Source organism: Lynx canadensis, chromosome C1 (assembly GCF_007474595.2).
Source record: "Lynx canadensis isolate LIC74 chromosome C1, mLynCan4.pri.v2, whole genome shotgun sequence".
Classification (NCBI taxonomy): domain Eukaryota; kingdom Metazoa; phylum Chordata; class Mammalia; order Carnivora; family Felidae; genus Lynx; species Lynx canadensis.
Genome location: NC_044310.1, coordinates 40246614 through 40261535, shown reverse-complemented (window position 1 = coordinate 40261535; position 14922 = coordinate 40246614). Strand labels below are relative to the sequence as shown.

Sequence of the window (14922 nt, the reverse complement as noted above, 5' to 3'; positions counted from 1 at the left end):
AAGTGCTTTGCCAGTTTGGCAATAGATGATATCTTTTGTTTTCAATTCACTTTTCTTTCACTCTAACTAATGAGTTAATACTTCACTAGGTTTAGTGGTTCTCTTATATGTGAGATTATGTTTCTATTGACTTAAAAACTTTAATTTATAAGAACTTTTTATATAAACGAGATTATCCTTTTATTCATTATCTGTTTTGAATATATTTTCCCAATTTACATTTTTATTTTGTGCTTTTGGGGATAAGGAAGATTTTTATTTTGACAATATGTATTGGACTTTTTTTTCGTAGTTTTTCCCTTTATGTTTGTAATTGGGAAGCCCTTTCCATCCTGACTTAATATTCAGTTTTTGTATTCTTCAGAGTGCTAAACTTAATGCTTTACACAGAGTAGATGTGACATTGATATGAGATTTTAGATCTTAAAACAATTTTGTTATATGAATGGCAAGCACAGAGTGTTTTTATTTGGGCAAAGGACGACCTACAATACGAGAAGCAAAGAGGTAAATAGAAAATAGCCACTAATGAAAATTATTTGATAATCTTTATTGACCAGTATGCTTCATAAATGACCCGAACCTTTGCTCCCTAAAAAGTTATTTTGTTTATTTTTTTAAATGTTACTCATTTTTGAGAGCGAGAGTGAGCGAGAGAGAGAGAGAGAGAGAGAGAGAGAGAGAGAGAGCATGAGCAGGGGAGGGGCAAAGAGAGATGGGGATAGAGGATCTGCAGTGGGCTCTGCGCTGACAGCAGCAAGCTTGATGCAGGGCTCAAACTCATGAACCATGAGATTGTGACCTGAGCTCAAGTTGGATGTTCCACCAACTGAGCCACCCAAGCGCTCCCCCCTAAAAAGTTATTTTCAATACTTTTTTACCTATTAAATATAATCTTCAGGTTTCTTTCAACTTTCAGGGGAACATTGACGTTTGGGGAAAAAAATGACTTAAGACTTTTAATTTCACAGACACAAATATTAGCTTTTAGAGTAGTCTGATAGAGTGTATGTATGCATTGTTGGGTGTAATCTCAAGTTCTTGTAGGACCCAGTGACATACTGTAAATAACCATGTAAAAATGAGTAGTATTTTCTGGAATCCTTTTGTCTCAGAACCTCTAAATATCCATATATTTATGATTCTTTTGATAACTATAGGTGTTATGTTAGTGATCTTTTTGTTTAAATTTATATGTTTGAACAGCAGGTTATGCAAGAGCTGCACCTTTGAACCTGTGAGGTCAGAATCTGTGGTGTAGAGGGAGAAACAATGCAGCATTGCCTTGTAGTCTTTGCTGTTAAAGTCTTACTTGTTCTTGGATAAGTCATACTTCAGAGTGGTTTTACACAGCCTCTGAGATGGGTTCTTTCCAACCTTAAAAGTCTAATATACTTCTTCTGATACAGAATCTTAACCTGGTTTTTCTCAGAAGAATAGCTGTCATAGTTAAAACAAGTATTTGTAGGGACTGGTAGGTTATAATGTTTGAAATAAGGAAATGATTGGGAGCACTAAAGTATTTCTGACTTGCAAAAATGTTAATGGGACAAAGGGGGGAAATTCAGTTTTGAGGATTGTACTTGGGGGAAAAATCCATGCGATACTTATTGTACATTTTGTTTCTTCTAGATTATAGGTTTGATTTCCTTATTGTTTCTACTGAGATAGGCTATCATTTTTCTTTTGGGTGCAGTTTTAACTTTTTGGCGCCAACTTGTGCTGGCATTTTTTAAATTAAAAAATGGCAGCAGCTGGCATTACAGGCATCATTAATATGAAATGTATTCATAGGTTTTTTAAAATTAATGTGGAATTTGAGACCCAGAGAGGGCTTATAATTTGCCTTAATGATAGTTACCCAGTGACAGAACTGGGGTAATGCTTTTCATCCTAGTGATTATAACATTGCAACAATGTGCCTAATTCCATGTGGAAGTTATTAATACAGTCCCAGTATCCAACTTTCACTACACATTTTCCTCTGTGAAAGGAAATAATTGGAATGTATTAATAGTCATTTGTTTTATATTGATAGATTCCTTTTTCTTCTCCTCGTATTTAGTTGCCTTTACAAATATAAAGGTTTAATACTACATATTCCTTCCAAATGAACTTGAAAGAAGGTAATAAATTCTATACACAGTGTATTTGTTAAAACTTGGGAATCTGAAGGAAGATAAAAACTGTATAAAATGTCTGTTTGTTAGGCATTTAAATGGCAGATAAAGAAAGTGTTTATAAATCTGTTTTCAGTATATTGTAGTGTATCAGTCTAAAGGAGCTTTCTGTTTAGAGTAATTGCTGATGAAGGTTTGAAGTAGTCTTTTTTTCTTTCCTTTTTCTTTTTAGCTTTTTTGTCATTAAAAATTGGAAAGTTCTAAAGAAATGTTGCTGTCAGGGCGCCTGGGTGGCTCGGTCGGTTAAGCATCCGACTTCAGCTCAGGTCATGATCTCACGGTCTGTGAGTTCGAGCCCCGCGTCGGGCGTTGTGCTGATGGCTCAGAGCCTGGAGCCTGTTTCAGATTCTGTGTCTCCCTCTCTCTCTGCCCCTTCCCTGTTCACGCTCTGTCTCTCTCTGTCTCAAAAATAAATAAACGTTAAAAAAGAAATTTTAAAAAAATAAAGAAATGTTGCTGTTAAAACAAAACAAAAAAAGCAAAGGCAGTTATACTCAGAGCAATGTTTGTAATATCCTTATTAATGCATAGAATAAATTGTTAGATGAACTAATTTATGGTTCATGTTAATATAAAACCACATAAATATAAAACATCATAATTTACAATGTAAAGGTAGGCATTATCATGTAAAATAGAATCAGTGTGTCTAACAATAGCTGACTATACTTTCATGAGCTACATCTCTGATGGTTAGTTTTTCTTTTTTTGTTGATTTACTTTTTTTTAAGTTTATTTATTTAGTGAGAGAGAGCACCAGCAGGGGAGGAGCAGAGAGAGAGGGAGAATCCCTAGGAGGCTCCACACTGTCAGTGTAGAGCCCTGTATGGGGTTTGATCCTATGAACCATGAGATCATGATATGACCCGAGCTCAGATCAAGAGTCGGACACTTAACCAACTGAGCCACCCAGGTGCCCCTGATTGGTTAGTTTTTCTGAAACTGTTTCAAACTTCGGAAAACATTGGGATTTTTGTTGGCAATAACTTCAAGAAATAAAAATTACAAGAATTTCTGTTTTTGCCCCTAGAGGAATAATTGGTGTGGGCCTGCTGAAAGCACCTATAAAACTGGACAAAACATATGAAATAACTGTCTTTAGGTATTGGACAACAGGCAACGTAATAGGTCTATGATCACTGAGAAAAGGGAAACAAATAAGGTGAGCTCTTATAGTTCCCTCTGATTTCTGCCTTGGAGAAGTTTCCTAGACCATTATTTACAGAAAGGGAACCCAAGCAGAACCTGACAGTCTTGTTGACATGAAAAGAAGAGCTGGGAGATCCATGGTGCTGAGATGACTGGAATGTTTTGGGCAGAATACTAGAGAAAAGAGAGCTATGTAGAGAAAACTCCAGAAATCTGGATTGTGCTGCCCTCAAATCTTTGGCTGAATAGTAATCTGAATATCACAGGCTGAGTTGAACAATTCCTGGGGTTAGGAGACTATTAAATTCCTTCCTGCCAGAGGAAAGAGACTCTGTTGAACATACAGTTAGTAGAGTCTCCAGAGGAATATTTTCTATATTAGTATAGACATTTTAACAATGTTTGTTCTTCCAAGCCATGAGAATGGAATGCTTTTCCATTTCTTTGTGTCCTCTTCAATTTCTTTCATAAGTGTTTTATACTTTTCAGAGTACAGATCTTTTATCTCTTCAGTTATATTTATTTCTAGGTATCTTACTGTTTTTGGTGCAATTGCAAATGGGATAATTTCTTTCTCTGCTACTTCGTTATGGGTGTATAGAAATAAAACAGATTTCTGCACAATGATTTTATATCCTATGACTTTGAACTCCTGTATTCTGGCAATTTTTTGTGGAGTCTTTCAGGTTTTCTACACATGGTATCATGCCATTTGCAAATAAAGTTTGACTTCTTCCTTGCTAATTTATATACCCTTTATTTATTTTGTTGTCTGATTGCTGAGCCTAGGACTTTCAGATTGTGTTGAACACCAGGGGTGAGAGCGGACATCCTTGTCTTGTTCCAGAATTTAGGGGAAAGGTTCTCAGTTTTTCCCCATTGGGGATGATAATTAGCTATGGGTCTTTCATATATTGCCTTTGTGATGTTGAAGTATATTCCATCTATCCCTACTTTGTTGAGGGTTTTTATCAAAAATGGATGCTGTGTTTTGTCAAATGCTTTTTCTGCATCTGTGGACAGGATCATATGGTTCTTATCCTTTCTTTTATTAATGTGTATCACATTGAATGATTTGTGAATATTGAACCAGCTCTACATCCCAGGAATAAATCCCATTTGATCATGATGGATAGTTCTTTTAATGTACTGTTGAATTCAGTTTGCTTGTATTTTGTTGAATTAAATTTGCTAGTATTTTATTGAGAATATTTGCATCCATGTTCATTAGGGATGTTGGTTTGTAATTCTCCTTTTTAGTGGGGTCTTTGCCTGATATTGGAATCAGGGTAATGCTGGCTTTGTAGAATGAGTTTTGAAGTTTTCCTCCTGTTTCTATTTTTTGGAACAGTTTGGGAAGAATAGGTATTAACTCTTTAAATGTCTGGTAGAATTCCCCTGGTAGAAACCGTCTGGCCCAGGACTCTTGTTTGCTGGGTGATTTTTGATTACTGATTCAATTTCTTTGCCGGTTATGGACCTGTTTAAATTTTCTATTTCTTCCTGTTTCAGTTTTGGTAGTGTGTGAGTTTCTAGGAATTTGTCCATTTCTTCCAAATTGCCCAGTTTGTTGGCATATAATTTTTCATAGTACTGTCTTACAATTGTATTTCTCTGGTATTGGTTGTGATCTCTTTATGATAAGGGTGACTAGGGGTTTGTTAATTCTTTGAAAGAACCAGCTATTAGTTTTGTTTCTAAATTGTTTATATCTGCTCTATAATTTCCCTTTTTCTGCTGGCTTTAGGGTTTATTTGCTGTTACTTTATTAGCTCCTTTAGTATAAGGTTAGACTGAGTATTTGGGACCTTTCTTGCTTCTTGAAATAGCCCTGAATTGCAATATACTTCCTTCTCAGCACTGCCTTTGCTGCACCCCAAAGGTCTGGACTATTGTGTTTTCATTTTCATTTGCTTCCATTTATTTTTTAATTTCTTCTTTAATTTCCTGCTTAATCCATTCATTCTTTAGTAGGCTATTCTTTGACCTCCATGTATTTGAGGGCTTTCCAAATTTTTTCTTGTGGTTGACTTGAAGTTTTATAGCATTGTGATCTGAAAACATGCATGGTATGATAATTGATCTTTTAGTACTAGCTGAGGACTGATTTGTGACCCAGTAGATGATCTATTCTGGAGAATGTTCTATGTGCACTTGAAAAGAATGTGTATTCTGCTGCTTTAGAATTGAATGTTCTGAATATATGTTAAATCTATCCAGTCCAGTGTGTCATTCAACACCATTGTTTCCTGGTTGAGGGTTTTCTGCTTAGATGATCTGTCCATTGTTGTAAGTGGGGTGTTAAAGTCCCCTCGTATTATGATATTATCAGTGAGTTTCTTTATGTTTGTTATTAATTCATTTATACATTTGGGTTCTTCCACGTTGGGGCCATAAATATTCATAATTGTTAGAATCGTCTTGATTCTAACACCTTAATTGTGATATAATGTCTGTATTCATCTTTTGTTACAGTCTTTGTTTTAAAATCTAGTTTGTCTAAGTATGGCTACTCTGGTTTTCTTTTGATGTCCATTCAATCTGCAGCTGTCTTTAGGTCTAAAATGAGTCTCTCCTAGACAGCTTATAGATGGATCTTGTTATTTTTTTTTTAATTTTTTTTAACGTTTATTTATTTTTGAGACAGAGACAGAGCATGAATGGGGGAGGGGCAGAGAGAGAGGGAGACACAGAATCTGAAACAGGCTCCAGGCTCCGAGCCATCAGCCCAGAGCCCGACGCGGGGCTCGAACCCACGGACCGCCAGATTGTGACCTGAGCTGAAGTCGGACGCTTAACCAACTGAGCCACCCAGGCGCCCCTCTTGTTATTTTTTTTTAAATCCATTCTGATACCCTACATCTTTTGATTGGAGCACTTAGTTCATTTATATTCAGAGTGATTATTAGAAGTTATGAATTTAGTGCCATTGTGTTACATATAGAGTTGGTGTTTCTGGTGATGCTCTCTGGTCCTTTCTAGTTTTTCTGCTTTTGGTCATGGTTTTTGTTTTCTTGTTTTTTTGTTTTTGTTTTTTTTTTCCACTCAAAGTGTCCCCCTTAAAATTTCTTGCAGGGCTGGGTTAGTAGTCACAGACTGCTTTAGTTTTTGTTTTTCTGTGAAACTCTTTGTCCTTCTATTCTGAATGACAGCGTTGTTGGATAGACTATTCTTGGCTGCATATTTTTCCAATTTAACATGGTGAATATATCCTGCCACTCATTTCTGGCCTGCCAATTTTCTATGGACAAATCTGCTGCAAACCTGATTTGTCTTCCCTTATAGTAAGGAGTTTTTTTCCTTAGTGCTTTCAAGATTCTTTCCTTGTTGGTGTATTTTGTGAATTTGACAATGGTGTGTCTTGGCAATGGCCAGCTTTTGTTGAATTTAATGAGAGTTCTCTCTGCTTTTTGGATTTTGATCTCTGTGTCTTTCCTCAGATTAGGGAAGTTTTCAGCTATAATTTGTTCACATAAGCTTTCTGCCCCCTTTTCTGTTTCTTCATCTTCTGGGGATTCCTATCATACAAATGTTATAACATTTTAATAAGTTGCTGAGGTCCCTGAATTTACCTTTGTGATCTATTTTATTTCCCTCTTCTTTTCAGCTTCATTATTTTCTATAATTTTATCTTTTATGTCCCTAATTTGCTCCTCTGCCTCATCCATATTGGATGAGGTTTTTCCTCATCCATTGGAGGTTTTTGTGACCTCCATTTGGGTTTGCATCTCACTTACAGCTTTTTTTATTTCGGCCTGACTAGATTTTAGTTCTTTTATCTTTGCAGAAAAGAATTCTCTGGTGTCTTCTATGCTTTTTTTTTTTAAGCCCAGTTAGTATCCTTATAATCATTGTTTTAAATTCCAGTTCAGACTCTTAGTTATATCTGTATTGATTAAATCCGTAGCCATCATTTCTTCCTGGTTTCTTTCTTTCTTTCTTTCTTTCTTTCTTTCTTTCTTTCTTTCTTTCTTTCTTTCTCTTTTGAGGTGAATTCATCCATCGTGTCATTTTGGAGGAAGGAAAAATGTAATAAAATGAAATAAAAGTTTAAAAAATTAGAAAAAATCAAATAAAGGAAGCTAGATCCTAGGTGTGTTTTGGTCTGCTTGTTAAAGGTAGCTTGATAGATAAAACAGTAAGAGAAAAGAAAAAAAAATTTAAGTAAATAAATAAGTAAATAAGTTCTCTTTCTGTATCCAAGAAAAAAACAAGCAAAATAGAAGGAAAAAAAAAAAAACCAAAGAACGAATGAACATACAAAAAAAAACACAAAACCCTAAATGAATCAGGTTTTCCCTAGAGCTGAAACTTGCAGCACTTTATGATCAGTAGACTAAGTGCCTGGAAGGGATTTGTACTGGTCTTCTGGGGGAGGTCTTCTGCTCTGATTCTCAGGTTTACTTGCCCTAGTGGAGTGCTAGGAGCAGGGCTTAGTGTAACTGCTCCATTCTCCACTTGGTGGCTCTGGTTAGCTCACTGGGGTTGATCAGTGTTGTGCTAATGGTGAAAGTGGCTTCACCCTGTTCTCTTAGTCTCCCCAATAGGGAAGTTTCTGGACTCATAGACTAGTGATCATTCACCCCTCCTGTGTCTCTAGTTCCATCAGCTCCCTGCCTTCCCCCATCCATGTTCGAGCTGTCTGCCTGCCAGGCAGCACCTCTCTCCAGAGTTTTATCTCCAGAGGCAACTGTTTCACAACCCAACACTTCAGAGACCCCTATGGCTCAGCCTGTGGTGATCCTCTGGGGAAGGGTCTCGCTTTGCTGTGGCTGGTACTGGCTTGTCCCAGAAAATGTTTGCATGACCATGTAGCAGCAGTGGCTCAGAATTTAAGGTAAATCCCAACACACAGCCAGCGCCTTTGTTTCTATTATAGGTGAGTGGGTAGTTCTATGGCACCTACCGGGTCTTGCCTGTGGAGATCTTTATTGCCTCTACCATATGCGCTCCAAGCAGGGTAACCACTTCTCCCTGCCAGACCCAGGGGATCTTTAGTCTGTGCTGCCCACTCCCGGGCCTCCTCCCTGCTTTCTTGCCAGAGTGCTACTAGGCGCTAGCCTCGGAAACCAGACTCTTTGTTCTGCTGTTTATAAAAAACTGGCAGTATTGAAACCCTCTGCTTCTCCCCACCTCCATTAGTTATTTTGGGGAACAGTTTTCTTGTGCAGTCCCCTGCACATGTTTTCACTCTTTTTCTCTAGGTACTTTGAGGGAGAGTGTTTTGTTGTGCGAATGGAGGCTCTGCTCAGTCTCCCCCTCTTTCTCTTCTTTGAAAAAATGGATCCCTCCTCTCTTTCATTCTATGGCTCTTCTCTCCCCCAGTTCACCTCTGCAGACAGGTGTACCTGCCGCATTCTCTCCCTCAAATTATGCAGATTGTTCTGTTAATCCTCAGATCAATTTCCTAGTTGTTCAAAATGGTTTGATGTTGATGTAGCTGTGTTTCAGGTACAAGACAAGCCTAGGATCCCCTTACTACTCTGCCATCTTAACTCTTCCCTATATTCTTATAGTTTTATTTGATATTCTCATTTGATACTACAACCAAAACTGGTAAATGATCATTTCTTAAAGGCTAGTTGCAATGTAAAATCTGAAACCACATCAGCGAAATTGTGGTATCCTGTTATATGAAAATTCACTGGAATATCTTTACTTTCACTGCATGATTTTCTAATACCATGAAATAGTCATTTGGAAAATATTGGTTCACTTAGTTATATAGGTAAATGAAATATTGACAAATTGCATTATATGATATCAGTAAATCACTTTTTTTTTTAAAGTTTATTTATTTTGGGAGAGAAAGTGAGTATGCACGAGAGGGGCACAGAGAGAGAGAGAGAGGGAGAGAATCTCAAGCAGGCTCCATCCACACTGTCAGCATGGAGTCTGGTGCGGGGTTAGAACTCACAAACTGAGATTATGACCTGAGATGAGTAAGAGTTGGTTGCTTAACCAACTGAGCAACCCAGGTGCCCCAATAATTTGTTAATACCATCACTAATCTCACAGAAAAGTATTTTAAGTATGGGGAAGTTATCAAGCTCATAATAACATATACAAAGTTTTTAAAAATTTGGGATTTAGTTTGAAGCCTCAAATTTTATCATTGACCAAAAAATGTCAGATTTTTCCCTTGGGTTGACAGGCTTACTTTGTTCCTTTTTAAGAAAATGTCAAGTCTGAATAACATAAAGTAATATCATTTATTCAAGTAAAAATAGTGTTCTGTGAGAAACACAGTTCATCTCACATTATAAACAAGTCCTTTTCCTCAGAACAATGATTGTACTTTAATATGTAACAGAAGTGCTTTATGGGTACTTGCAGTTTCATCACACATAATATTAAATGCACTGAGATTTAATAAAGGTAACCATTTTTGTTACTTCATGGCTTTTTTTTTTTAATGCAAGTATTTGGCGGTTAAGGATATAAGGACTAGTAGTTCAGCTTAACACCACTACTTCGATTTGTGATAAAGTAGCAGGAATATTACTTAGCATTACTTTTGTACAATCAGTCTCAAGCAGTCCTAGGCATCTGTGAACTATACTTTTGAGAATCGCTGCTTTAGATCCACCCTAAAAAGTGTTGTGAAGGAGTCTAAAGAGGATCAGTCTGATAATGCATGAAAATTAAGGGCCTGTCAGAATAAACTTCCACGCTCTTTAAAGGCAAACCAGTAAATGTAGATACTCATTAATGTAATTTTCATAATGAATGGCATTTAGTCAAAAATAGTAGACATGAGAAGTATCCAAGTATGACTCATAACTTGGAGAAAAATTTGAAAATAAAAATCCTTAAATGGCAAAAATAATAGAATTAACAGATGAATATTTTAAAACAGCTGTTTTAACTATTCTTAAGAGTTTAAAGGAAATCAAGAACGCAATGAGGAAAGAAATGAAAAATACTGAAAATTGACTAAAAGGAGATTCTAAAGTATAAGATCTACTAAGAAAGAATTTACTCAAAAGAATTAAGAGGTAGATGCTGTTGAAGAAAAGATCAATTAATTTGAAGACATAACAATAAAAGCAATGCAAAATGAAGTACACACAGCAAAACTACAGGAGTGAGGTGGTAGAATGCAGCCTGAGTGGGGACAAATTGAGTGGTCTAATGTATGTATGATTAGAGTTCCTGAACTAGAGGGACTAGTAGAAAGGGAAAAATGTTAAAAGAATAATAACACAAAACTACTCAAATTTAATGAAAAATGTAAACTTACAGACAGGTGTAAGAAACTTAGTAACTCCAAGTAGGAGTAACTCACAGGAAGCCATATCAAGACAGATCATAATAAAATTGCTGAAAATCAGTAGTACAAGAAGTTCATCCAGCAACAGTCAGACTGGTCTGTCAAAATTAAGTGCAACTGGTGGAAACCTAGAGGCATTGACAATAGGGGTGCACAAGATTCAAGGGCTAGTCTTGATGCCCTGCGATGGTTACGAGAGCAACAAGAAAACAAAGCACATGCTGCCCAGCAGCTTCTGGAAATTCCTAATCCACAACGTCAAGGAGCTTGAAGTGCTGCTGATGTGCAACAAATCTTACTGTGCAGAGATTGCTCATAATGTCTCCTCCAAGAACTGCAAAGCCATTTTGGGAAGAGTAGCCCAGCTGTCTATCAGAGTCACCAATCCCAATGCCAGGCTGCACAGTGAAGAAAATGAATAGGCGGCTTTTGTGCACATCATATTTGTGTTAATAAAAGCATAAAACTGCAAAAAATATTAATCAGAGGTGAGGAAAAAAAGACACATTGTATATAGGAAAGAGATTTAAAAATAATGACTACAGACGTATTATCAAAAGCAATGCCAGCCAGGAGACAATCAGAGATATTTTTAAGTGTTGAAGGAATAAAATGTTAACTTAGAATACTACATCCAACAAAAATATCTTTCTAAAATGAAGACAAAATAAATACATTTTTCACAAACAAAAACTGCAAGAAATGTTAATGGAAGTTCCTTAGGCTGAAAGAAAATTATAACAGAAAATTAGATTAATACAAATAAATGAAGAACACCAGAAATTGTAAATATGTGGGTACATACGAAAATTTTTTAATTTTTAATTTTTTTAAATGATTAAAAATATATTGTGGGGTTTATGAATTATGTAGAAGTAAAGGTATGTGGAAATATAAGTGTACTGTTGTAAGACAAGTCCTATGTTATTTGAAGGCAGACTGTATTAAATTAAAAATGCATATTATAAACCCTAGAGCAATCACTAAAACAATGAAATACAGATAATAGTTATCAAGCCAAGGGTTAAAATAGAATGGAATATCTAAAAATAATAAATTCAAATGAAGATAGAAATAGATGATAAAAAATAGGATGAATAGAAAACAAGACTGTATAGTAATTACAATTAATATAAATTAGCTTACATTCTTATTAGAAGGTAGAGATTGTGAGACTGGATAAAAAAGGAAAACCAATGATATATGTACAAGTAAACCACTTCATATATTTTTTAAAGTTTTTATTCATTTATTTTGAAAGGGAGAGATAGAGAATCCCGAGCATGCTCCAGGTTCAGCTTGGAGCCTGATGCAGGGCTCTGTCTCATGACTGCAAAATCAGTACTTGAGCTGAAATAAAAGTCAGATGCTTAACTGATTGAGCCACCTGCACACCCCAAAACCCACTTTAAATATAAAGCATAATATTGAAATATATATATGAAAACAGTATAAATATGAATATAAATATGAAATATAAATATATGAAAACTATATATGTGAAAACAATATATATATGTAAAAACAGTAATCAGTATTATGTTATTAATAACATTGTTACTAAATTAATATTAAATGAAGTAGACTTCTGGACAAGAAATATTATGAGGGCCAAATGGAGACATTTCATGATGAAAATGGGAACTCATCACAAAGACCAAAATATCATAAATGTGGACATGTCTAATAACAGAGTTTGAAAGCATATGAAACAAAACCTGATAGAACTGAAATGAGAAGTGGACAAATCCACATTCATAGTTGGAGATGATAGCAGTCCTTTCTCATACTAATGTTCAGAACAACAGACAGCAAATATGAACAACATATCAACCAGTTTGACCTATTTGAAGTGTGTAAATTCCTCATAATTATAGCAGAATACATATTCTTTCATGTGCAGTTGGTACATTCATTAAGGCAGAAAATATACTTAGCCATAAAACAAATCACTGAAAGTTTAAAGACCATGTGAACTGTGTTTCCGAAAACAGTGGAATGAAAATAGAAATCAAAAGTCTAGAAAATCCTGATATATTTGGAAGTTAAACAACATATTTTTAAATCATGGGTCAAAGAAAGAATCACAAAGGAAATTAGAAAATATTTTGAACTAAATTAATATGGAAAACTGGCGTGTCAACAATTGTTAGATGCTGACAAAGTGGTATTGAGAGGGAAACTTATGGTTCAATTGCTTAATTACAAAAGAGTTCTAAAAACAATGACCAATTGCAACTAAGAAATAGTGTTCCACTAGTTCCATTTGCACCAAGAAGTGTTCTCTCCCCTCCTTCTACTTACAGAAACAGGATTTACATTCACTCTTAAAACAGCTAAATAAACCACCCAAAAGGCTTAGAAGGAGTACTATCAGGAATAGTGTCTGCTCACAAGCTATATTGGAAAATCTTATAATTTACGAGGCTTGGATAGAGTATTCAAGGCTTCAAGGTTTTTGCCTCAGTAATGGGGAATAATTAGCTTTACATTATATACTGTTCACATGAAACCTACTGACATCTTAATATCAAGACCCAAGAGCTGTTTCTAAGTAACTTATCTGCATCCTAGACAAAGCCTAAGAATATTTATAGGAACAAAAAATATTCAGCACCCATTAAGGTAAAATCCACAAAATTCAAAATTGTCAGCAGCCCTGTGATTGCAGCATCAAGCCTGTGGCAGCGTTCAATAAACTGGGGCTAATGCAAGATGACATAATATATGGGAATGATGATATGAAAGAGACCATAAGAAGGCTTCCTGAGAACTTTTACAACAACAGGATGTTTCACATTAAGAGAGCATTGGACCTGACCATGAAGCAGCAGATTGTGCCTAAAGAGCATTGGACAAAATGTGAAGAGTATAAATTCTACCTTGAATCGTATCTGAAATGAGTTATTTGGGAAAGAAGAGAGAGAGAAGAATGGGCAAGGAAATAATCATGGAGTTGATATCTGTGGTTGTAACTGTCTTCCAAATATAATTTTTTAATGTTTATTTATTTTTGAGAGAGATACAGAGCATTAGTTGGGGGCGGGGACGGGGAGGAGTGGGGGCAGAGAGAGATGAAGACACAGAATCCAATGCAGGCTCCAGGCTCTGAGTTGTTAGCACAGACACTGACACAGGGCTCGAACCCGTGAACCATGAGATCATGACCTGAACCGAAGTCACACGCTCACCCAACTAAGCCACCCGACTAATATTTGTCTTACAAATATTTTTTAAGAAGTTGGATAAACATGAAGCATACAATTAGAACCATTTGAGCTACAAATGTATTACTTTAAATGTCTATTGTAATTATAAAAATAAAAAGATACGAAAGATTTCAAATCATAAGTCATTGGAAATGTTAAAAATGATCCAAATTGAGTATCTGGAGATGAAGACCATGATGTCTGAGATGAAAAATTTACCAGATGGGATTAACAGATTAGACATTGAAGAAGAAAAGATTAATAAATTTGAGGGTATCATATTACAAACCAATTTGGAAAGGAGTTTGGCAGTTTCCTACAAACTTAAAAATATACTGACCATTCTTCATTTAGGTATTTACCCAAGAGAAAAAAAAGCATATGTCCTTCAAGACATGTACATTATTGTTCATGGCAATTTATTTCTAAAAGCACCAAACTGTAGAAAACCTCATATGCTCGTAAGCCAGTGGATGGGTAAACATTGTGGTATACCTAAGCTTAGTAATAAAAGAAATGCACTATTGTTACACAACAATGTGAGAGAAGCTCAGACTACTTTGACTGAAAGAAGCCAGATTTCAAAAGTATATATTCTGCAATTTCATTTATGTAAAATTCTAGATAATTCTCAATAAACCATTGTTACAGAAATCAAAATCCTCAATTCTCTGGGGATGAAGTTAGGATAGTGTAGACGAATTACCAAGTGGCATAAGAAAACTTTGCAGGGGTGATGGATAAATTTACAATCTTGATTATGATGGTAGTTTTACTTTTTGAATATATTTGTCAAAACTTGTGAGATTGTAGATTTTAAATATATGCAGTTTATTTTATGTCAATCATAATAAAGCTGTTAAAGTTTTTTTTTAAGAGCAAATAAAATCCAAAGTAAGTATAGAAGGAAGCAAATTATATATGTGGATACACACACACAGGAATTAACAAAGCAGAAAATAGAAGAAGAATGAACAAAAAATAAAACTTCAAGCTGTTTTTTGAGCGATGAATGAAATTGATAATTTACTTGATACTGCGAATAAGAACAAAAGACCCACAAAGTTATTCATATTGGAAATGAAAGGAACCTGTAGACATTAAATAGGTT

The 14922-nt window shown here is 35.4% G+C and overlaps 2 protein-coding genes across 7 annotated transcripts in view; both read left to right on the top strand.

Annotated features, from left to right (window-relative positions):
* The window catches only part of FAF1 (Fas associated factor 1), a 529019-nt gene that overhangs the window by 192747 nt on the left and 321350 nt on the right, over positions 1 to 14922 (top strand). The gene's annotated exons all lie outside the window — the stretch shown is intronic.
* Positions 13311 to 13505, top strand: LOC115522341 (cytochrome b-c1 complex subunit 7-like). The gene has a single exon (XM_032594299.1). It carries the CDS (start codon positions 13311 to 13313, stop codon positions 13503 to 13505), a length of 195 nt encoding a protein of 64 aa, XP_032450190.1.